We start from the raw sequence: 24,193 nt of genomic DNA, 5'->3' as shown, positions 1-24,193 counted from the left end.
ATCATGATATGGTTGATGAAGAATGCCCAATGATATTTTAAGCTAATGAATCCAATTTTTCTTGTACATATAACAAGTTTATGACTTTTGTCTTTAATTGTACCTATCTCTAAAAAGTAAAACATAGATTTAGCTAATATATACCTATCAATATTTAACAATTTTAACAATGACAGCAGTAATTATAAATAGTAATAACAATATTAATAAAAAGAACAAGAACAATATCTATAATAATAATCATAATATTATTATCATTATCATTAATATTATCATTATTATGATTTTTATGACTATTATTTATATAACTAAGATTATTATATTATCATCATCATAATCATCACAACAATAATAATATTGACAAAAATAATAATAACAATAATAATAAGGATGATAACAAAAAATAATAATAAAAATTATTAAAATAATAATGGTGGTGGTGTTAGTAAAATAACAATGATAATCTTTTAAAAATAATATAATAAAAATAATAATTATAACAATAACAATAATGAAAATTAAAATAATAATAATAAAAATAATAATAATAACAATAACAATAATAATGATGATAATAACAGTGACTTACTTTTATGTAACTCTGCTGCTTCTTGGTCTCTTTCACGCTGTTCTTTCCACTGGTTAACTTTAGGGCGTAATCGGAGCCAGAGGAAATAGCCCAAAGCAGAGAGCCCAACTATATACCATCCAAATGTTGTAATCAGTGTAATAGCTGTAAAGGTAATAATACAATTAATTAAAATAATGTTTGACACAGTTAATTTCTACTTGTAATAAAACTTTATATTAAGGAAATATATCCTGTTGAATTAAATGAATATGAGAGCATAAAAAATTCATATATTCACAATTTTTTTACTGTTTCTTTCTCCCTTTCCCTTAAACTTTAGATTCCAATGAACACTCATTTTATATAGCGATATAAGAGCACTTAGTATAGGCACCCAATAATATACAATCCCTTAATGTGCTTGACCAAATTTGCATTCTATAAATTTTCCCTCCCCAAAACCTTTAAATGAAGTGATGCATGGTCTGTTTACCATTATAAATAAACTGAGAAATAATTTGGGGAGTCTGTGGATGCAAAGAGCTTGGATGAAGACCCTCAACATCATCCACATCCATCTCATCTGGCTCTGCAACAATCTGCTCTGTGTCCCCCATGACTGATGTTCTGTAAGGAAAAAAAGCAACTTATATTGTAATCAAACTGTAGTCAATGCCTCATTGAAGCTATATTCTAACAGTACTAGAGTAGATTCTATTAGAAAATTACTTCCACAGCTATCTTTCTAAATGTTAAGAATAAGAGCAAGAAAATAAAAGATGGAGAAGACATCAATAACAATGGAAAGTTTAATTCAGATTCCTTTCTTCCAATGTACCTAATTAAGAAAATTAAAAGCATTGTAAAATACATTCAACTTTTAAACTCAAACAAGAAAGAAAAGGCAAATATCTTTTTGTGAAATAATAACATAAGGAGCCATGACTACTTGTGACATTACATAACATGTTCACAGAAATAAAGTCCTGTTACGGACTTCATTTCAGTATAGCCTATTGTAAATGTGTCTCTAGCATTAGTGTTTTTGGATTCACCTGCAGAATGTGATTAAGGATTAAGTGGTAATTTTGGTGTGTGAAGGTGCTTGTAGTGTTAAGTGTTTTAGTTTGTTAGTGAAAGCAGTGAACATTTTTGTTTCAATATGTTAGGGTAGCCTGTTCCAGTTGCGTATGGTACGTGAGAGAAAGCAGTGCTTGTAAGAGTCAGTGTTGATGTGGTATGTAACAAATTTACTTGTGTGTTAGTTCCTTGTGTTGCGTGTGTGTGCTGCTTGTAAGTATTAGTGTTTGTTGAAATCTATAAGGTTGTTTGTGATCTTGTACATGTTGTGGGTATCAATGTAATTTATTGTGTTTATGTATTACATGTTCAAAAATTTTGCAGACAATCAATGTGAGGGAGATGGGGCGATAATTTGTCGGGTCACTTCGGTCTCCTGTCTTGAAAAGGGGGGTGATGTTTACACAAAGCCACTAAGTCAAAGTCACTACTTTTAATCTCCAACATTAGGCAAAATTTTTATAGACTCATGTTTACAGCAGTGAGCATCACTTATGTTCCTTTGCAGAATGTAAACATCCATTTTGGATAATACTATTATTTTTAACCCCTTGGATTTTGAAGATTCACTGCCTGCATGTTGCTCAAAATACAGGCTTTTGGCTTACCTGAGCTGCCACTCTGACAGATGTGTGGCTTGTAAGCTGGGCACACAGGAGTACTTGAGACTGCAACGTTATTTTCTCTTGTTTCTACATAAATGTTTTTTGGAATAATAATGACAAAAAGTAACCTTTTGTCAATTGTGTTACTTTTACATTTTTTATGGAATATTAAATTTTCTGTGCACTCATGGTGAGTCATTCCTGTCACCCTGGCCTTCAGTCAAATTTCTCATGAAGGTAAGTTTCCTTCACTCCAGCCCTCTGCAAAGTTTTATCATGATGGCATGTTCATGTCATCCACCCCTCAAGTCAAATTATTTCATGACATGACGGTCACATCATCCATATTATTGGGGTTAACAGTACTATTTTCATGATAAATCTAACAAAGGCAGCCATACCTGGGTTTTTTGTATAATTCTTCTTAACTCCTTCAATCATAGGGAACTGGGGGTTGAAGGGGGGAAGGCACACTTGCTTTCCTAACCCCTTAGTGGAGGCAATCTCCCTGACCTTCTTCCCCTGAGATGTTTTCCTACCAGGGTTAAGTCCCCAGACCCCTTCTTCCCAGGGTGTTATTTGAATTATCGCTTTTAGCAATATAAGTACTGTACCCTTTTACATTACAGTATTCAAATCTATAGTTCAGTATTTTCTCATCAACTGAATATAAAATTGGTATATCCACAATCACACCCAACAAGAGACATTGCACTCAGTTCAGTTTTCAACGGGTAAAATGACATGTAATCAAAAATACCGGTAGATTTGCATTAGACAAGTGATATTCGGCACTTGCCAATATTACATTACTATTTTGCAAGGTTCTGTCATACTGTGATGTGTAAAAAAAAAAGTTGTAAAAAACACTTTAAAATATTAAATGCATATGGGTTAAGACCAATTCAAAAACAGTATTAATTACTGTTAGCATTCAAGATGCTTCAAGATGATGAGATAATGAGTTGACTTGTGTCTTCTTCCTTTGAGGTGCAACATTTGAACTTGAATTAAGCCACATCCAGTGGAGTTCTCACAGTTTCATTAACTTTGCCAATATCTACAAACACTACTCTATAAGCTGAAGATATTTTCATGGATGTATGCAGTTCAGTCATCATAATTATTATTCCAAACACTTAGTATAAACCATATATTTCAACAGACTTCTCACTTGCGACATACTCAGCATTTAAATACACCCGAAGTATAAATGGGCTGTACAGTTAACTGGTACTTTGACAATTTTGCTTGGCCAACAAATAAGAAAGAGTAAACAGCAGCCACTTGCACATGTGCTACAAAGTTTTCAGTCTGACCCGGGTTAGGAAGGGTTAGTCACTCTGTAAACAATTACCATATACTTATTAATTTGTAAAGGAATGACATAAATGTAGTGCTTTCAATTTTGACACAATTAATTTTGTACCCAGAACTGTGGAAACCTAAACCTATACCCCCTTTGTTTATAGTGATGTCCTCTACTGTGCCAACCAGAGCTAATGAGCCAAAAGGTAGCACTCGACCCAGAACATTCCAATGCAATTCCTCCTAGCCATTGGCACTGTCCCTGGAGCATTGCAAGACATGTACCAGTCACCTACTTCATTAATTAAAATACCATAAGATAAGCAGTTCTCTATAACCCTCTATTTCACACACTTATTCCATTGCTTACCTACAAATAAGCGTTTCTAGAGCACAAGAAAAATGGAGCCACCTCAGGATAAGGTCATTTTGTTTACGTACGTGGCCTTGCGTCAGTGGCTCAGGGTTGCCAACCGCGCGCGAGAAGAACAAATCAAATTTAATACCTTTTAATATAGAGATACACATCGATCATTCTTGGAGTCTGTATAGATTAGATCATATGTATCTAGTCATAATAATGATGCCTGTATAGTTCAGTGGAATGTCTGTGTGATACAGCTTCATATATTTCGTTTTGTAATTTTGTTTGTGACATTTCACTTGTTTGCATTATATTTTTTTCTATAAATAGTATTTCTTTCAATCACTAAATTTGCGACTAAGCTTAGTTTAGCTTATGAACATAAAAAAGTAATCATATTAATTTTACAACTCATCATGACAACGTTGGTACGATTGTGTGTGTGTGTGTATGTGTGTGTGTGTGTGTGTGTGTGTGTGTGTGTGTGTGTGTGTGTGTGTGTGTGTGTGTGTGTGTGTGTGTGTGTGTGTGTGTGTGTGTGTGTGTGTGTGTGTGTGTGTGTGTGTGTGTGTGTGTGTGTGCGTGCGTGCGTGCGTGCGTGCGTGCGTGCGTGCGTGCGTGCGTGCGTGCGTGCGTGCGTGCGTGCGTGCGTGCGCGTGAGTTGAAAGAATATGAGAAAGAGCGAGAGAGGCACGGCAAAGCAAGGCAAACTGACAACGTTTTGCTTTTTCTTTTAGGCTGGAATGTGAATGCGAAAACTTCCAAGATTGTAGCAATAAAATTGGCAGCCCCACACAAGATGTAGTGAGGAGGGAGAAAGCGTTTGTTGCAAGCAGTAAACTCTCTCGACTTATACTTTTCGCCTTTAATATATAACGTCTGACATTCAAACAATTCTGGATTATTACTGGTTTTCATTACCATTAAAAGAATCGAATACTAGCGACGATACGACATGATGGTAGTAACAGCAGTAATAGTATTAAATAATTATAGTAAAACATAATAGTATGTAATATCATAATGGTGAGTGTAAGGATAATGGTAATAGAATCATTAGTTTCATAAGCACTGCGACAGTATTAATGGTAATTACAATATGATATGATGGTGATGATACATTGCACAACTACGATTACAAGTACTAATAACTACAGATAGTGATGTAGATGTAATGTGGACAATGACACTACTAACAACAAAAACAATTGCTAATATGAGTTCATGCAATGATTACGATGATACTAGCACGATGTATATGGTAGGGATAATGGTACTGATTATAATGAAATAAATATACAAATAACGACATTGGTGATAATAACAATAAGTAATTATGATAATAGTTATAACGACAATAAAAGTTAAGAGTGTTATTTCCGTTATCATTATCATCATCATTATTAATATTATCATCATTAATATTATCATCAATATTAGTATCATTATCATTATAATTGTTATTATCGTCATTATCAGAATCATGATGACCATCATTATTAATGTCATTATCATTATCACTACTATTATTATCCTTGTTATCATTACTATCATCATCATTATCATGATTAAACCACATTGATAATTAATACTATTGCTATCAATACTATTATTATCATTATTATTAGCATTAGCACAATCATCATTATCATCTGTATAATTATTATAGCTACAATAACGATAATAGTGATAACACTAGATATGATAATGATAAAAACATGATAATAAAAAATAATGATAATGATTATAAAAATAATGATAATACATTGATAATAATGGATAATAATATCATTATTATTACTATCATTACCATTAGTAGTAGTAGTATCATTATTGTAATAATCATTATTAGTATTATCATCATTATTATGGTTATCAATATCATTATCATCAGTATCACCATTATCATTATCACCATCATTATCATCATTATCATTATCATTATTATCATCAGTATCAATATTATCATTATTAGCATTATTACTGTTGTTGTTGTTGTTATTATCATAACACTATCATTATGACCATCATCATCATTATCATTATTTCTATTATCATTATGATCATCATTATTCTTATCATTATGATTATTGCTATTATTATCATTACAATTATTATTGTTATCATTTTCATTATCATTATTGTTCACATCATTGTTCATATTACTTTTATCATCATTATCACTACTGTCATTATTATCATTATCATTATCATTACTATTATCACTACTGTTGTCGTTATTATTATTATCATCACGATTATTATTATCATCATTATTAGTATCATCATTGTCAGTATCATTACTGTTGGTGGTAGGGGTGTTATTATCATAATATTATTAGTAGTGCAACTACTTTCAGTAAAGATGCTGGTTGAAATCCAAGAATATTGGCAGAAATGACAGAGCTACTACAGCAATCATTATAATGATAATAATAATCATAATAAGAACAATAATAGAAAAAAAATAGTAGTGACAATACCACTAGTACCATTACTATTACACCTACTGTTCCTGCTACTACTACTATTGCTACTACCAACACAACTAATGATGATAACAACAACGACAATGATGCTAATAACGATAATAATGGTAAGAAAGATAATATAGTAAGGATAGTGGTAGTTATAGCAAAGACGATTATTATGATGATAATAATAACAATAACAACAACAATTATGATAACAATATTAATGATAATAATGATGATGAAGGTAATAACTATAGTGATAATAGTGATAATGATAATATCACTATTGTTATTATTGATATCATTATGATTATGATTATCGTTTTATTGTCATCATTATCATTATCAGAATCATAAACACAGTATTAATGATTTTGGTAATAAAGTGATAATGATAAAAATGATAATATGAATATGAATAACAATAATGATACCAATGATGATGATGGCAATGCTATGATGATAATAACGATGATAATAATAATAATGTTAATAATAGTGATAATAATAATATGAATAACAGTAATGTTATTGATGAGGATACTGACAATGGCAGTTGTAACACTAATGAGAATAATAATTACAATGATGATGATGATAATAACAGTCATAATAAGGATAATAACAATCATAATAATGATAATGATAATGACGGTGATAATAACAATAACAGCATTATTAATGATGATGATGATGATAACAATAATCATGATAATAAGATATAGTGATAATAGTTATGATAATAAAATTTATGCTGATGATAATAATAGAATTTGATAATAATGATAATGATATATTTTCTATTTTCATTATCATTACCCTTATCATTATGCCTATCATCATTATTGTTATAATCATTATCATTATAGTTGTTATCATTATTATCATCAATACCATTATCATCATCATCATCACTTACAAAATTACCCTAGAAAATATCTGACAAGTAATAATATGATGATAAAACAGTAATGCTGATAACATATAAGTGATGGTAATTATCATACTAATATCAATGATAACAATAGTGATTGTAATGGGTAATATCAGTATAAATGTTAATGATAATAACGACTATGATGTGTACATACTTATCAATACTTTCCAAGCTACAATTTACCCAAAGTAACTAAAAAATGTCTCTAATAGATATCTGGACCCACATTCAGCTGGATACTCCAAGGATATACCGATTACAAACAAAAATACATTGCATATATTAACTCGCGTGTTAGAATGGATACTTTGAATAACCTAAACGTGAATAACTGAATACATTTTAGGCGGTCGTGTCCTCTGTCTCCTGCGTCTAGACAAAACATTTGAACGGAACGAGCTCTTTGAAAAAAATAGTACCAAGTCTTAATTTCTTGTACATTTATTTCCGCTTCCTTAAACAATTGGTACCTATTAGCTGATATCTTTGGTGTTAAAGAAAGCTAGAAGGAAATTTAAAGAGGTCCTTTGCTGTAAATACCAACGGTAAATGTCAAATAAAAAGCAAAAATAATTGGTAGGCAGCATCTTTGGTAACTCTGACAGTGTTGTTGACTTTGAGGATAAGGCGCCAAACGGGCGTTCTGAATGTCCTGCTTATATTTTCAAGTAATTCAAAGGTAAGCAAGTGAATATTGATTAAATTTCATGTTGAGAACGTATATACTTAATATAAAGAATATATAGACTATATAAGTTAAAGGCTAAGAACATCGGAAGAGTCGTATATGCGTACATGAGGAGGCTAATCGGTTCCGGAATATGAAGTTGAAATGAAGACCGATATTATTTTTACCCGTAGCTAAGCATACGTAGGATTGATTATATCCTTAAAAAGTACCTAGTAGTATTCTTGTATTTTGTGTTTTCATTTCCTAGTAGTTCAGGCTAGAAGATCACTGCATTTGTATCCAATAAGTGGATAGAACTTCAGCGATAAACTTAATGAAGCTGAAGTTGAAGGCGCCAAAAGCATACCTCTCAATCTCGATTAATTTTAATACAATGGGCGGTGGTCAACGATCATCGAGAATAAAATGTTCAAGTCGCATATACTTGGTATTCCGGGAATTCACTCTTGTTTCTTATTCTATCAGTACACCTAAGCCTTTGGTTGTGATGTAGGGGAACAATGCAAGCAAAATAATGGTCAGAATCAAGGGTAATAGTTAAAGCGTCCACCAGCTGTCATTTACAATTTTAAGTAATAGTTACGTTATTTTATATGTAATAATTTTACATAATAATGTAAGAAATATTTGGGTAAATTTACATGTAATAATTTTACTAATTAGGGTAATTTTCTATATTACCTCCGCCTCTCCGATATCGATGATTTTGGTATTGTTGGATTGCTGTCACTGTCCACATTGCAAATATATAGTTTTTATTGCGCGGAAACCCCCGTTAGCGACAAACTTGGCCCCGATAGCAGGGGAGGGCATGGAAGGTTCCAGGGAAAATGCGGGGTTGAATAACACTAATAATATAACCCACAGTGAAAATAACCATGGTTATTAACATGACTTTCCATTGCAGGGGGCTGTGCCCCCTGCGACCCACCCTGAGGGGGGATCCCGCCCCCCAAACCCCGCCGAGGAAACAAAATATCCCCCACGTATTCACGGCAGGATAGAGCGCACATGAACTAGATGCATTGAAAAAGGCACAAAACCCGCCGACCCGACGAGGGCGGGTCACCGCCGCTCTTCCGTTCATGGCATACCTTGTTCATCCTGATTATACTACAATCATATCTGTATACAATGTTGACTATATCAAGGTTAGTATGCTGATTCAGTGGGAATGTTACGAGGTAAATGTTATACGTCCGCCGCTCCGAGATCGCCGATAACTGTGTAACGCTCTAGCCTGCCGGGAATACGTGGTGGAGGTTTTGTTTGCTTGGTGGGGGTTGGGGGGCGGGAGCCCCCCCAGGGGGGTCGCAGGGGGCACAGCCCCCTGCAATGGAAAGTTATGTGAATAACAATGGTTTTTTTCACTGTGGGTTATATTATTAGTGTTATTCAACCCCGCATTTTCCCTGGAACCTTCCATGCCCTCCCCAGCTATCGGGGCCAAGTTTGTCGCTAATGGGGGGTTTCCACGTAATAAAACCTACATATTTGCATTGTATAGAGTGAGAGGAATCCAACGATACCAAAATCGTCGATATCGGAGAGGCGGAGGTATTATAGAAAATTACCTAAATTAGTTCTATCCAGATAGTGTAATTATTGTGCGGAATCTTCCCAAAACCCCAAATTCTTAGCACCAGTAGCAGGGAGGGCATGAAAGGTACCAGAGAAATTGCAAGGTGAAATATGAATAATATACACGATCAGTCACTGCCCGCAGCCCCCACCCAAAAAAACAAAGAATCTTCCATGTATTCACAGCAAGAGAGTGTTGGACAGACTCGGCCTTGAGCCCTCTCTAATGTCAGCCATACATTCTATCCTGCTGTGAATATATGGAGAATTCTTTGTTTCCTTGGGGGGGGGGGGTGACAGCCCCCTGCATTAGACAATGTATTGACAGATTCTGCTAATAATATTCCTATTTTACCCCGCAATTTTTCTGGTATCTGTCAATACCAAAATCATCACGATCCGTTATGTGGAACTATTGTGCAAAATTACCAGTATATGGAAACGACATATTGAATAAATCTAAGAAATGTATCTTCTAACTACTTCTTAACAAAGTTATTTAAAACCAAAGTGTCAGAGAGCCCAATCAAGAGAAACATACAAATTCGATAGACTGATATGTTTGGTCAAAAATTGTCAGACAAAAAGGAAAGTAATTCTTTACAGTATACCAATTTGCTAATTTTGTCTACTCTGCACATGAGGTGATTTAGCTGAACTAAGTTGTGCATGTGAGCATTACAGATGCACATTTGTATATAATTTGGCATGTGACCAGTATGCATTGCAACCTATAAGTGAGTAATTTTTGACATTATGGATGCACTTGCCAGGGACTAAATCCCCAACTACACGTCAGAAAATTTATTCTACAATCAAAGTTGCCTTGATTGGGCGTGCCTGACTGCCTGAGGGGATGGTTGATATGGGGGCTCTACCCCCAAGGAAATATTGTCTTCACCCTGTATGCACAGAAAATTAAAGCTGAAACTTGGAACCAAGTGGACTGAGGCTGTGAGTGGCACTTTCCGTGATCTCTCTTTTTTTGTTTGTAGCATTATCGTTTGTGTCTGCAGATTATTCCTTGTTCTGACGATTACAACTTTTAGTCCTTTACAAGAATATCATGTACAATTTCCCCTACCTTAGTGGATCCACACCATAAAGATTATAACCTTATAAATGAATATATGTACGTGATGTTGAACAATTTAGGAAGAACAAACTCTAAAATCAAATTAATGGACCAGATTAGCCTCACTAATCTTTCCTGTGTATTGAGTGAAAATAAACATTTACAGAAAATTGTATTATTAACCAACATTTTATTCTAATTTCTTTTTTTATGTTTATTAATTTTGGGGGGTAAATATGCAGAATATCTACCAATCTCAACAATACTAGAAGCAGTGGATTCAGCTCACCCTCTACTCCTTATACATGCAGGAATTATGCCCTGTACCTCGCATTAGATATTATACTTCCCCTCATCTTGTATATATGCTGTACAGCTCATATCATATTGTACCACGCAATTTCTCTGCTATCCTCCATGCCCTCCCCTACTATGGGGCCGTTTGTGTTGGAATGGGAGAGTTTCTGCAGCATAATTCCTACATATATGAGCAGTAATGAGTGATCATGAACAGGTAAACATAGGTATTTTGAATAATTCTGATCAATGTAATGAAAAAGATGCAGCATTTTTGTGTATTAGACACTAATAAGATAAAACTGTTTGATGTGTAAAAGCAGGTTCAAATAAATGTGTGTATTTGTGTATAATTGTGCATTTTAATTTCACTAATTTTATCAAGTATATTCATAGTTAGTGATCACATATTAAGTTCATCTTTCCTTATGAGATTGTAATGTTTTCTTTCATTTTATAATAAAAAAAAGTTATCTATTAAGTTATATGATTATAAGAAATATGAACAGCTTTTAATGCTGTCTTATTGTTTTCACATACATGAACAATTAGGTCCCGAACAAAAATACGTGCTGTAGTTTCATTAATAAAACCAGATTATTTCCATTATATCTGAACACCATCATAATAAACGAAGTTCACCAAGACAAGTCAGTCTGGAAACTATAGTCTGAAATTAATTTTTCTTTTTTATGTATTTTACTTGCATATTTTTTTTTAGCTAATCATAGTTGTCTTTAGTTTCCAGCACATAAAAAATGCCATCAGACAGGAAGGGCAGAGATAAGAAGGAAAAAGAAAAAGAAAGTACAGAGATAGAGAAAGATGTAGCAGATATACCCATGGAGGAGGAGGAGGACGACGATGATAAGGAGGAGGGTGGGATTCGCATAGGAGACATCTATCTGCCTCCACCCCCTCCACCAGCTTGCACCTTTGACAGCACAGGCCCTCGGTTGGTCATTACACATATTGAAAATAACTTCTTTAAGAGTTATGCTGGTAAGCAGGTAAGTTTACACACTGCTGACGGTATTTCTGCAAGGCTTTTGTTCAGCAAAAGACTTAAACTCCACACATATTTTGTTGGGAAAATTTGATGAAATAAGATGATAATGATAAATTCATTCGCATAAGTGTAATTTTGTTATTAACTGGTATTTATTGTCTTTTAGATTTTAATATTAAGCTCATTGGATTTTAGAATCAATTATATGTTGTTTTTAGCCTAGCTGAAGGAAAGGTAATCTGAAGATTTTTATTTGATTTGATTTTTGTCTTTCAGGTACTGGGTCCATTTCACAAGAGTTTTACATCAATTGTTGGTCCAAATGGCAGTGGAAAAAGCAATGTTATTGATTCAATGCTCTTTGTGTTTGGTTACCGTGCTCAGAAGATCCGTTCAAAAAAGATTTCTGTTTTGATTCACAATTCTGAATCTCATCCAAATGTCCAGAGTTGTACAGTTGCTGTGCACTTTCAGAAAATTATTGACAAAGAAGAAGATTTTGAGGTTGTCCCAAACTCTCAGTTTGTTGTTTCACGAACAGCATTTAAGGACAATTCCTCATTTTACCAGATAAATGGAAAGAGATGTCAGTTTAAAGTGGTGGCCAAGGAACTTAGGGCACATGGCATTGATCTTGACCACAATCGTTTCCTGATTCTCCAAGGGGAAGTTGAACAGATTGCTATGATGAAGCCTAAGGCACTTACTGAGCATGACACTGGAATGCTGGAATTTTTGGAGGATATAGTGGGTTCCTCAAGATTTAAAGAACCTATAGATTTATTGTCAAAGAGAGTCGAAGAACTGAATGAAGCAAGGGGAGAAAAGCTGAATCGTGTGAAGATGGTGGAGAAAGAGAAGGATGAATTGGAAGGACCAAAGGATGCTGCAGTTGAACACCTTAAGCTTGAAAATGACATAACTCGCAAGAAACACACCCTTTACCAACGTTATTATCTTGACTGCTCTCGCACCAAAGAAAAGGCAGAGGAGAAAAAGAAGGAGATTGATGAAGGCATGAGTGATGTAAAGAAGAAACTAGAAGAGTTAAATGAAAAGAAGAAGGAGAAAGAAGATGAGATTAAGAAGAGAGGGAAGGTCTTGGAAAATATTAGCAAGACAAAGGAAGAGTGTTCAGAGAAATTTAAGGGGCTTGAGAGTGAAGATGTCAAACTACAAGAAGATCTAAAACACAAGAACCAGAAAAGGAAAAAATTGATGAGTCAGCTCAATACTGAGAAGACCAAACTGGAGGAACTTTTGCAGGTACCGGAAAAGAATGAGAAGGACATACAGGAGTGTGAGGGTCTGCGTGATACTTTGGAGGAGAAGAGAAAGAAGGAGGAAGAAGCTTACCACAAGGCGATGACAACTCTCAACTCGGAAACTCAGCAGCTTCAGGATGAGAAGGCCAAATACGAAACACAACTTATTGATCTACGGAAGGAAGTAGATGAAACCAAGAGTGCAGTTGATATTGCTCAATCTGAGCTGGATATTTATCAGAGCACTGAGCGAAATGAGAAGAAAAAGCTTGAACAGATTGTAGCAGGACTTGAAAAAGCAGAAAATACCGTTAGCAGTAGGGAAGAGGAAGTGCAAAGATTAGATGAACAAATTCCAAAGAGTGAACAAAAATTGAATGAAGATATGTTGAAACTACAACAACTTCTGCCTGAACAACAACAAGTTGAAGAAGACCTGAGAAATTCACGATTGAAACTTGAAGAAAAACGTAGTGCTATGCAGTCCTCACGTTCTCGAGGTAGAGTTATGGATGCCATCATGGAACAGAAAAGAAATGGTCATATACCAGGAATATTTGGTCGTTTAGGTGACCTTGGTGGAATAGATGAGAAATATGATGTAGCTATTAGCACTGCATGTGGACCTCTTGACAACATAGTTGTAGACTGTGTAGAAACTGCTCAGAAATGTATTGGGTTTTTGAAGAAGCATGGTATTGGAACAGCTACCTTCATTGCCTTAGACAAGATGGAAAGGTGGAGGAGCCAGTGTGAAAGGTCCATGCAGACTCCAGAGAATGTACCTCGCCTCTTTGACTTGGTAAGAATGAATGATGAAAGAGTTAAAACAGCATTTTACTTTGCTCTTCGAGATACTCTAGTGGCAGTCGACCTTGATCAGGCTTCTAGGATTGCCTATGGAAGAGTGCGTCATCGTGTAGTTACCTTGAAGGGAGAATTGATTGAACCAGCTGGTACAATGAGTGGAGGTGGACGATCAGTTAACAGAGGACGAATGGGTAAACAAGCAACTGTTGTCAACGTAGATCCTATAGAGATTCAGCAAGTAGAGCACAAGGTTGATGAATTAACACAGAAAGCAGGACAGCTCAGAAGGGATCGGGCAGAATTGGAGGACTCAGTCCAGCAATTAACACGCGAGCTGAAGACCATGAAGATGAATCAGCAGAAATTTAAAATGGAAATAGAGGCTGCCAAGCAACAGTTAACATCACTAAAACAACAAAAGAAGGAACAGGAAGAGAAGGTAAAGTCTGTAAAACCAGATCCCTCACAAATCAAGAAAATGGAGAAGTCAATTGAGAGCAAAATGAAGGTTTACAATGAAGCAGCAGCCTCTGCTCAAACAGTAGAGGCAGAAGTTACCAGAATTCATCAGCAGATCATGGAGGTCACGGGAGGAAAAATGAAGGGCCTCAAGAAATCTCTTGAAGTTGTTATAAAGAAACTGGAGAAGGTCAATGCGGAAATTACCCGTCTTCAGGTACGAAATTTATTTTAGTGTTGATTTTGTATCTGTGATTTTGGCTTTATAATCATGATACACAAAAGAAATTTAATGAAAAATGGTTTCAAAATCATCCAGAATTTTTAAATAATTGCTTCATATATTCCATGCATAAGTTTTAAAGTGTATTTTTTTGTTTATTGGTATTGTTCTTATAGTTATTGTTATTATTATTATTATATTTATTATTATTATTTGAATTATTGTTATTGTTATTACTATTATTATTGTTATTATTATTATTATTATTATTATTGTTGTTGTTGTTGTTGTTGTTATTATTTTTATGTTTATTATTCGTAGTAGTATTATAGTTTATTGATGTATATTTCATTATTAACTTGTGAATTACAGGTTGCCATCAAAACATCACAACGCAATACCAAGAAGACTGAAGAGAAGATTAGTGCAATGGAAACGGAGGTCAAAGAGGTGGAAAATGAACTCAAAGGAATGCAGGACAAAAGGAAAACAATTGAAGAAGCAGCAACAACTGTGCTTGAAGAGCTACAGAAAGTCACAGTATGTTGTTGTTGTTGTTGTTTGGTAGTAAAAGATGAGTTAAATCAGTTTTAGGTAGAGTATACATGGTTATTTGAAGTGTTTGTTAGATTGAATAGTCCTCATAGTGTTGATGCTAAGGGATCATATGATGAAAAAGTATCTCATGGTTGGTGGCACTGCACTCTACATATGAGAAAGCAACATTATCATTTTGTATCATAGCCACTGAAAACATTTTTGTTACTTTGTGTCATTATTAATATTTCGCATTGTAACAAATTGAGTTTTTTCCCCCCCTAAAATTGCAGTGTATTTGGAATTAGAACCAGCAAATATGCAAATTATATATTTTTAGTGCAATAAGACCATCAGCAATTTAGGACTTTTAATTTACTTTTTTTTTTTTTTTTTTTTTTTTACATTGCAGCAAGAAGAACTTGAGTTGCAGGAAGAGGTCAGTGAGCTAAAGTCACAGCATGAGGAGTTTGTCAAGAAGGAAAATAAAATTAAATCCAGCAAAATTGAGATTGATCAAGAATTGGAAAAGTATGAAGGTGTAATTAAGGAGAACAAGGCAAAGATGTCACACTGGAAGAAACAGGTTTGTTTGTTTGGGATTTGGATTTTAGGATTTGGTTGCTGTTGCATAAATCAAAATTTTTATAAATGCAGATGTATTTAATAAAATCTCAATGTGTTTGAACAGCTTGGTCGATTGGAGTTAATGGAGATACCAGTTGACAAGGACGAAGAAGAGGAAATGGAGTTGGTGGTATTAGAACCTGAGGCACTGGATGAACTTGACCCTAAGCAGTTGCAGTATCAATTGACCATTCTGGAGGAGAAATTGGCTCAATCAAAACCAAATCTAGCAGTTATCCAAGAGTACAGGAAAAAGGTGGGTATGGAGGTTTTCATGTTTGAAATTTTTAAATAGCAGGTTCTTATGGTTTATGCATGCTTACCACACTGGAACAAAATCTAAGGTATCTTCCTTATGTGTTATGTATTATAATCCTCTTCTTCAATTGCTGAAACTGTGGTTATTTTATCCACTCTTTTCTAAATCGTCATTCTCAATCCAAAAATGTTTGATATTATATTTTGTATAAAATGAGGCTGTCCAGTGATCAAATGAAAATCCTGTTAGCTTGTATTATTTAAATGGGTAGCTGATCTCTGGAGATAATTTTAATATTTATATTTAGACCCACTACAATCATTATGACTTTCAGTGATTCTTTGCTTGATGCCCACATTTCTAGCTCATATACATCATCAGAAGTGTGTCATTCAAATTAAAAAAAAAAAAAAAAAAAAAAAAAAAAAAAAAAAAAAAAAAAAAAAAAAAAAAAAAATTGAATTAAGACTCTCAAACATGTTTTCCACTCTTGATCATAACTTATTGAATTTTATCACAGGAAGAGATTTATCTCCAACGTGTATCGGAATTGGATGACATCACCCGCCAGAGAGATGAGCAACGTAAATATCATGAGGACCTTAGGAAACAAAGGTTGAATGAGTTTATGTCTGGGTTTACCATCATCTCTAACAAGCTAAAAGAAATGTATCAGATGATCACTCTTGGTGGAGATGCTGAGCTGGAACTTGTTGATTCTCTTGATCCCTTCAGTGAGGGTATTGTGTTCAGGTAGGTGGAATTTGTTTTAAGACTTGAGTGCAAGAGAAATGCCGCTCTCTTTCTTCTTCTTCCTCTTTTGTTAATTTCTTGGTGTCGTGTGTTTCTGGGGGGATGGGGGGGAGGGCATGTATGGTGTGTGTGTGTGTGTGTATTATATATATTTATTTCTTTATTTTTATATATTTTGCCCTCCATTTGTTAAGACCCGGGCTAAGAAAAGTGGAATGGATATTTCTTGACTTTGTCATATAAGATTCCATTAACCTGAGGTTGCTGGGTGATCACTGTATACTGTCACTTTCCTTTGTAAATTTTGTTTGCAAATAGATGTTTCCACAAGTACTCAGCCACTAAGCCAATTAGTAAGCCTACATGTCCTCAGCTGATTTCCCCTTTCCATAAGTTTTTGAGAAAAAGATAATGCTATTAATATCAATGTTGTTATAGTTTTTGACATGATTATTATAAAATTATTAACAATACCGATTGTAATAAAAATCTCCAAAAATCAGGGATAGAGGTATACAAGTGAACTAGGTGGACTATTAATTGACTATGTGTTGATCAAGCACTAGTGAAGCTAGTAATGTGTAAAGACAGCCGATAAACAAAAAGATACATTGGACATGACAAGTTTTCTTGCCATCCTGGCAAAAATGCGATAAATGAGAAAAAGAACTTCATGAATGGAGCAAACTTTTCACAGCACTCATTGCAGGCTGCATTTCAGGATAGACCCTTTATTTAATGCCCACAGACTGATGCACCTTAGTTGAACATACCTGTATGGTCACCTTGATTAAACATATTTCAAAAAGTGAAGGGCTCTTTTCATGTTTCCATTCCATTCCCCATTTCCATCTATTCTCTTGCTCTTTTTTATATAGTTGCCTCCTAGTGTGGCTGGGCTACTCATAACATTATCTTTTCAACCATTTATACATTTAAATACTTATAACCATTGGACAAAAAAGGCAATATTTACATTTTCTAGGGTATAAAGTTGAGCTCATTTAACAGGAAAAACGGTCTGTCCTTAGTTGAAATAGGATATTTAGGGTTGCAGTTTTAGGGGAAGGGAGGGATGGGAATTGGGGGCATTCTTTAGGGGTTAAATCTGGATTTTCCGAGTGATATTATAATATCAACAATGCCAACTGCTGAAATTAATCACCACATTTGGAAAGGGAAATATGAAAATTATTTTAAAGTTTAATTTGTGGCATTGGGATCATAAACGTTTTATGTGTATTAAAATAAGAGGTATCCTATTATTTTACTTTTTTTGGTAAATCTGTAAATTCTGGATGCATCCTTTTTGATAACCCCTGACAATTGTATGTCTTTCACCTTATACTGAAAAGATTGTTCTGTTTGAAAGGGTTAATGTCTAATTATCATGCTTTGTAAAGCAGACAGGATATTTAGGATATTGATGTGTGAATTTCCTTTCAGTGTAAGACCACCCAAGAAGTCCTGGAAGAATATTACAAATTTGTCTGGAGGCGAAAAAACATTATCATCATTAGCTTTGGTGTTTGCCCTACATTACTACAAACCAACACCACTCTATGTCATGGATGAGATTGATGCTGCACTTGACTTCAAGAATGTGTCTATTGTTGGCAACTACATTAAGGTACTTATTATTAATGTTACTTTTGTTTTTCTGGTCTTTGTTGTCTTTTAAAGACATTTTGATATGAGTGTATAACTTGTTTTGTAAATAGTGCCTAATCTTTGCCTATCACTTTTCAGGAGCGCACCAGAAATGCACAATTTATCATCATCTCCCTGAGGTCACAAATGTTTGAACTAGCAGATAGATTAGTGGGAATCTACAAAACATACAATGCAACAAAGTCTGTCACCATTAACCCAGGTTTAATTGCATCTCAAGTAAACTCTGGAGATGCAAGTGATAAACAAAGTTCCGCTAATAATCAGACAATTATAACTCCCCCGGTTTTGGCAGAAAGTAGAGCTTAATAGTTTGTCAATATTCTTGACAGTTGTATAGTTTTGAACATTTAAAAAAGTAATTTATAAATTTTATAATCAAGTAGTACCTTTTACACGTAAAACATTTTCCATGCAAGGAATAGAAAATAACATTGTACAGATTAGTTTTATTATGGCCTTAAATATCTCTTTAAGATTTTACTTTTATACCCACTATTAATTTTTTTTTTTTTTTTTTTTTTTTTTTTTTTGGTATTCTAAAGTACAAATAGGTTTTGCCCATAGAGACACAAGCCACTATTTGAGTATACCATTCTTTATTCAGAAAGATGGTTATGAAAATAACCATGATATATTAAGCATGCTTGCCCATACAATTGGGTTTTGATTTGGCAAAACATTTAGAAGAAACATTTAATGTTAGAAACAATAATTATTCACTTCACTTTTGAATAGAATTGGCAAGTAAGAGCATACTGCAATAATAATAGATTTAGTAATCCAGTAGATTTAATTTTGTAACTTGAGACCATAGTCTTATCTGTGAATAACTTTTGGTACAGACATATCTAGCATACAATTAAATTTGAATGTACCAAAAAGTTGTCTCCTTCCTTCTTGCCTGTATTTTTTACCATTTTCAATTGTAAAAATAAGTTTTTTCTTTCTTCTTTCTCAACAGTAGACTAAAAAATAAAGGTTAATTTTATAGTTGCAGATATACATGATTATAAAAAAAACTTGGTAGGAAAGAAACTGATAGTGTAACTTAATGTAAGGAATTTTGATAATATATGATTCTATTTCTTCACAATGTATTATTTTACCTTTTACCTGTAAATTTTATATTGAAATCCAGGTCTTATATGATGCAACATATGCTACACTCATTTAATTTCAGAGTGTGTGTTCTAATTCAGTCAACAAATTTATGTGCGCATCTCTAGTAATGTGGCATTCATCATTGAAGTAAGGATATTCTTATAGAGTGCAAGAATTTAGACTACACTGATGTATACTATGTGACTAGAGGCTGATGCTGAGTTGTGGTGATGGAGTACAGGTCATAGGTCCAGTAGGAAGACGTTATTATCGACTTTGTTGTGTTTGTATGCACCTATTAAGTCTTAGAACCAATAAATTTTCATTGTTCGAGAATGTCTTAGCAAGTACAGATTTGAAGCTTTTTGTCACATCATACTCATAATAAAACATTGTATTTCATAAAGAATTGTGTAAATGTATTTATGATGATGTGTTAAGCTTAATAATAGAAATAGGTTAATTTTTAAAATCAAGATAGACCCGTGTATTGTCTTTAAAGAAGACCGTAAATAACAGGTGCCTGAAACATCTTATGATGATGCTTGCAGTCACTGAGGTGGAAATTTAAACATAATTTTATAGAAGTCATGTAAGGCAGTGCCAGAAATGTGTATGAGGCAAAGGAATATAGAAGTGGCTCTAAGACCATATTGATAAGTGTTACAAGTTTATCATCTTGCAGCTCATTTACACCTGCAGTGCTTAATGGGCCCACACTACTACTAGTAACAGAGTGAGAGAAAAATCAACTTTAGACTCTTATTACAAAGAAAAGGTCTACTTCTGATAAGTTGATCAAACATTCTGTAAGGTGGTTCCTAAGGTTAACAGAAAGTGTTACTACATCTAGCATTTTGTCTCCATCAGTGTGTACATAATGGCCTTGGTGTCGTAGCTGCAGAAATCTTTTATGCAGATGTACTTGAAAAATCCAGGAATCTTGTAAGCAAATTGTAGGTTCCTATGAGTGAATGTGCTTGTAATGTGTGGAGGTCCGAACGAGTGGATGTGCTCGTAACATGCATATTCGTATGAGTGGGTGTGTTTGTAAAACATAGGTTCTTGTGAGTGAATGCACAAGTAACACATGTTTGGTTCCATTTTATTTGTGTGATGTTTGCAGTAGGTTTTGCAAATGGTTAATGGTTAAAAAGCAAAATAAATGTGCTAGACATTAAGGTCAAATAGCACTTTAGGAAAGTATATTAAAGGAGGGGTGAAGGGTGATAGTTGCTATGCGTTAACTATCTAGAGTAATCTTGAAAGGTAAAGGAGTTGTGTGAATGGACTATGGTGGGTCTATGTAAGGGAATTACATAAGGGTTTCACGTGTGTATCCAGGAGGGAGTGGAAATGATAGAGGGGATGGAGGGAGGGAGAATGTACTTGTAGGTGGAGTTGAGGGGGTTAGGTTGTGTTGAGAGGGAGTAGGAGGAAGGAGTGTAGGGTTAGAGGGGGATGGATATCAGCAGTCACTTCAAGTGTGGAGGGAGCAAGAGTTGTGGAATTTTGTGTCTCAAGTATATAGCTTTAAATATCTTCCATAGTTTCTGCAGTTGAGTTGGTTGGAGAGTTTTGTGAGACAATGGTTTTCTTATGAGGGGGGGAAGAGGAGACTGGTGTATGAGGAATAAAGGCAAAGGTAGGTGGTGAGTGTGCAGTAGGGGAAGAAGGGGTGGGACATTTAGTCTGTCTGCTGCGGGCATTGCAGGGAGGGATAGGGGATGGTGTTGGGGCTGTAGTTAAGATTGGAGTGTCTGGATTTACAGTGTCAAAAGAATTTGGCTAGGGGAGGTAGAATGCAAAAGTGGAAGTGGGGAAGTTAGTAGGGATAGGGGGAAAGACAGAGCAAGTGACAATACTAGAGTAGGGAGTATGAGAGAAACCTTGTCGGCGTGCTTCCTGTCTGGCTTCACTTAGGGTGAGACCATTTTTGTATCTGAGAGTTGCTACTTCAGACTCGAACTTGTAAGTGGAACAGCCTCTATAAAATACATTATGGGGGCCGCTGCAGTTAGCACGTGTGTGTTTGTGCAGAGCAGTTTCTTTGGTTATGACTGGGTTGGGCACATAGAGGCATCGGTCCATGGAACAGCAGTGTTTGGCAGGATGTCCAAAGCACCAACAGTTTTGACACTGACAGGTAGGAGGTTGGTATGGTTGTACAGGGATGGATTGTCCACCAATATAGATACGGAAGAAAAGGTCATGTACACAAAAAGTAATTTTGGCAACGTTGGTGGGTTTCTTTCGATGACCTCTAGGACGAATGAAGTAGCACTGTACTGTTATCACATCACGGTCTTTGAGGCAGGCAAGTAAGTATTCTCTACAGTCTGACCAATTGATATCCATAGGGAAGATTGCTTGCGAGATAGAGACAGTTCCAGTACACGTATTAAGAGTTGAATGAGGTTCTGCAGGAATGCAATTTGTAGAGAAATCAGTTAGATTTGATAGTGCTATAGCTTCAGTTTCAGATGTAACTGTTACGAGATGGGAATGATCAGGTCGGGTACGGAAAGGAACTTTGCCCACTAGCTTTTGGAGGCAATGTTGAAAGATTAGTGTTTTGCCTGAGTAAGGAGCTGTAAGGGGGATCACGAAAAATCAGTCCCTTTTAGCTGGGCTAAATACTATATTTAAGATATTTGTAGAGTTTGTGGTAGTAGAAGGATGGCAATGTGTGGAAGAGCGAGTATTGTTGAGGGGGGTAGTGTTACAGAGATGGAGAATAAGGCTGTAAGGTAGTAATAAGGGAGGATGGGGTGTTTGATGAAGAAGATTGTGGGGTAGTGATAAGTTGAGGAAGTTGGGAGAGTAAGAATGTCTTCTGGACATTTTGTCTCAACTTGGGTGGGTAATGCATTAGTAGGCATTGAGGAGTGGGTAGTAGTTTGTGTTCAGAGTTGTGGTCAAAGGAGAGCCTGTGGTCAGGGAGCTGAGAGAGTTTGAACTGATGGGGCTATTTGATGAAGGGGCAAGCCTCATTGCCCCTAATAAGAGTATTACATCATTATTGGCCATGGGAAGCCTTGACTATGTTAGGGAAATAAAGTCCACCCCTCAGGGTCCATTTGAGGGGTAAGAGCTAGACAACTAAAACAGGAGAATACCATGTCCATGGTTCCCTCAGGTCATTCAGGACTGGCACAAAGTCAGCCTCTCATCCTTTCAGCACAGCTCCTACACCTTAGGAAGTAGATAGTAGAATGATTAAATGGTTAAAAGCAAAATAAATGCATGGTAAAGGGTGATGTCAGGTGATAGTTGCTATGCGTCAACTATCTAGAGCAATGTTAGAAAGTTGAAGATGGGTAAGGGGGTTGATGAGGGAAAGGGTTATGGTGGTTTAGGTAAGGGAATTAGATCAAGTGAAGGAATTAGATAGTAGAAGGGGTTGGAGTAGGGACAGAAACAAAAAAATACTGGAGGGAGAAAAGGCCAAGAAAAATTAGTCAACGGCCGAGACCCTACATTGGGTCTCAGTCTCCGTCTCCAAAGTCCCCCCACAACAACAATGGACAAGGGATTGGGGGGGGGGGGGGGGGGTATTGAAAGAAGTGTGTTGCCTGAATAAGGAGCTGTAGGGGGGGGGGGGATTACAAAAAATTGGTCCCATTTGGCTGGGCTAAATCTTTGTAGAGATGGGGATGGTAGAATGACGGAAGTTTGGAAGAGGTAGTATTGTTGAGGGTTGGTTTTGGGGGTAGAGGTGATGAAGTTGAGGAAGCTGGGAGAGTAGGAATGCCTTCTGGAGATTGAGTCTCACCTTGGGTGAATAATGTACTAGTAGGCATTGAGGGGTGGGTAGTAGTCTTGGTCAAAGGAGAGCATGGGGTTGGGGAGCCAAGAGAGTTTGGATTGGTGGGGCTATTTGATGAAGGGGCAAGCCTCATTGCCCCTAATAAGGGTCTTTATTACTGGCCATGGTAAGCCTCAACTACATTGGGGAAATAAACAGGGTCCCCTTGAGGGGTAAGGGTTAGACAACTAAAACGGGAATACCATACCCATGGTTCCCTCGGGCTGTTCAGGACAAAGTCGGCCTTCCATCCTTTCAGCACAGCACTTACATCTTTAGGAAGTAAACAGTAGAAGGGGTTGGAGAAGGGAAGGAAACGAAAGAGCAGGAGCGAGAAAAGACCATGCAAAATTAGTTGAGTCGAGGCCTGAGACCCAAGGTAGGGGAGATCCCTGCATTGGGTCACACTCGTCTCCTAAGCCCCTCCACGACAACAACGGGCAAGGGATTGGGGGGAGTGACCCAGAAAGATGCTTGTGATATTGCTGACTGAAGATGTTGAAGAATATGTATGGATGGACCAGAGGCATAGATGCTTAACCCACCCGCGCCGGGGTACATTTTGTAGCCAAAATTTAAAAAATCCGGGAAGCAACAAAATCGGCGGGCGGAGCTTCCCCGGAGTCTGTCCGCCCGCCCGCCCGCCCGCCGCTTTTGCCGCGGAGCACGGCTCCGAGACAGCATC

The 24,193-nt window shown here is 35.7% G+C and overlaps 2 protein-coding genes across 5 annotated transcripts in view; one reads left to right on the top strand and one right to left on the bottom strand.

Moving 5' to 3' along the window:
• LOC113811158 (selenoprotein S) overlaps positions 1-4,107 on the bottom strand; it is a 10,003-nt gene extending 5,896 nt beyond the window's left edge. The window contains exons 1-4 of one of the 3 annotated variants that reach the window (XM_070142964.1): positions 3,714-3,739; positions 2,260-2,517; positions 1,065-1,198; positions 590-733 (exon numbers count right to left, since the gene is read on the bottom strand). In XM_070142964.1, coding sequence (XP_069999065.1) covers positions 590-733; positions 1,065-1,188 — 268 coding nt within the window. In that variant the 5' untranslated portion in view covers positions 1,189-1,198; positions 2,260-2,517; positions 3,714-3,739. Of the gene's footprint in view, positions 1-589; positions 734-1,064; positions 1,199-2,259; positions 2,518-3,713; positions 3,851-3,934 lie in introns of those variants that run through there. The other 2 variants (XM_070142946.1, XM_070142957.1) reach the window with 2 other exon arrangements.
• A 3,753-nt stretch (positions 4,108-7,860) lies between these two features.
• Positions 7,861-19,687, top strand: glu (structural maintenance of chromosomes 4-like protein gluon). 2 transcript variants are annotated; one of them, XM_027362832.2, is made up of 10 exons: positions 7,882-8,018; positions 10,385-10,565; positions 11,725-11,993; positions 12,269-14,743; positions 15,122-15,289; positions 15,699-15,872; positions 15,978-16,169; positions 16,693-16,925; positions 18,372-18,555; positions 18,675-19,687. In XM_027362832.2, the coding sequence occupies exons 3-10, from the start codon at positions 11,742-11,744 to the stop codon at positions 18,903-18,905; spliced, it is 3,909 nt and encodes a 1,302-aa protein (XP_027218633.1). In that variant the 5' UTR covers positions 7,882-8,018; positions 10,385-10,565; positions 11,725-11,741; the 3' UTR covers positions 18,906-19,687. The 2 variants fall into 2 exon arrangements, with proteins under 2 accessions (XP_027218632.1, XP_027218633.1); XM_027362831.2 differs by lacking the exon at positions 10,385-10,565 and having other exon boundaries at positions 7,861-8,018.
• The last annotated feature ends 4,506 nt before the right edge of the window (positions 19,688-24,193 follow it).

The sequence above is a fragment of the Penaeus vannamei genome, chromosome 3 (genome assembly GCF_042767895.1).
Source record: "Penaeus vannamei isolate JL-2024 chromosome 3, ASM4276789v1, whole genome shotgun sequence".
Classification (NCBI taxonomy): Eukaryota; Metazoa; Arthropoda; class Malacostraca; order Decapoda; family Penaeidae; genus Penaeus; species Penaeus vannamei.
The sequence above is the reverse complement of the archived record's forward strand: the minus strand, read 5'-3'. Positions and strand labels throughout refer to the sequence as shown.

Coding starts and splice junctions, on each gene's coding strand:
- glu (XM_027362831.2), top strand. CDS start 11,742: ATGCCATCAGACAGGAAGGGCAGAGATAAGAAGGAAAAAGAAAAAGAA. Junction 11,994..12,268: donor AGAGTTATGCTGGTAAGCAG/GTAAGTTTACAC, acceptor TTTGTCTTTCAG/GTACTGGGTCCATTTCACAA. Junction 16,926..18,371: donor AGTGAGGGTATTGTGTTCAG/GTAGGTGGAATT, acceptor ATTTCCTTTCAG/TGTAAGACCACCCAAGAAGT.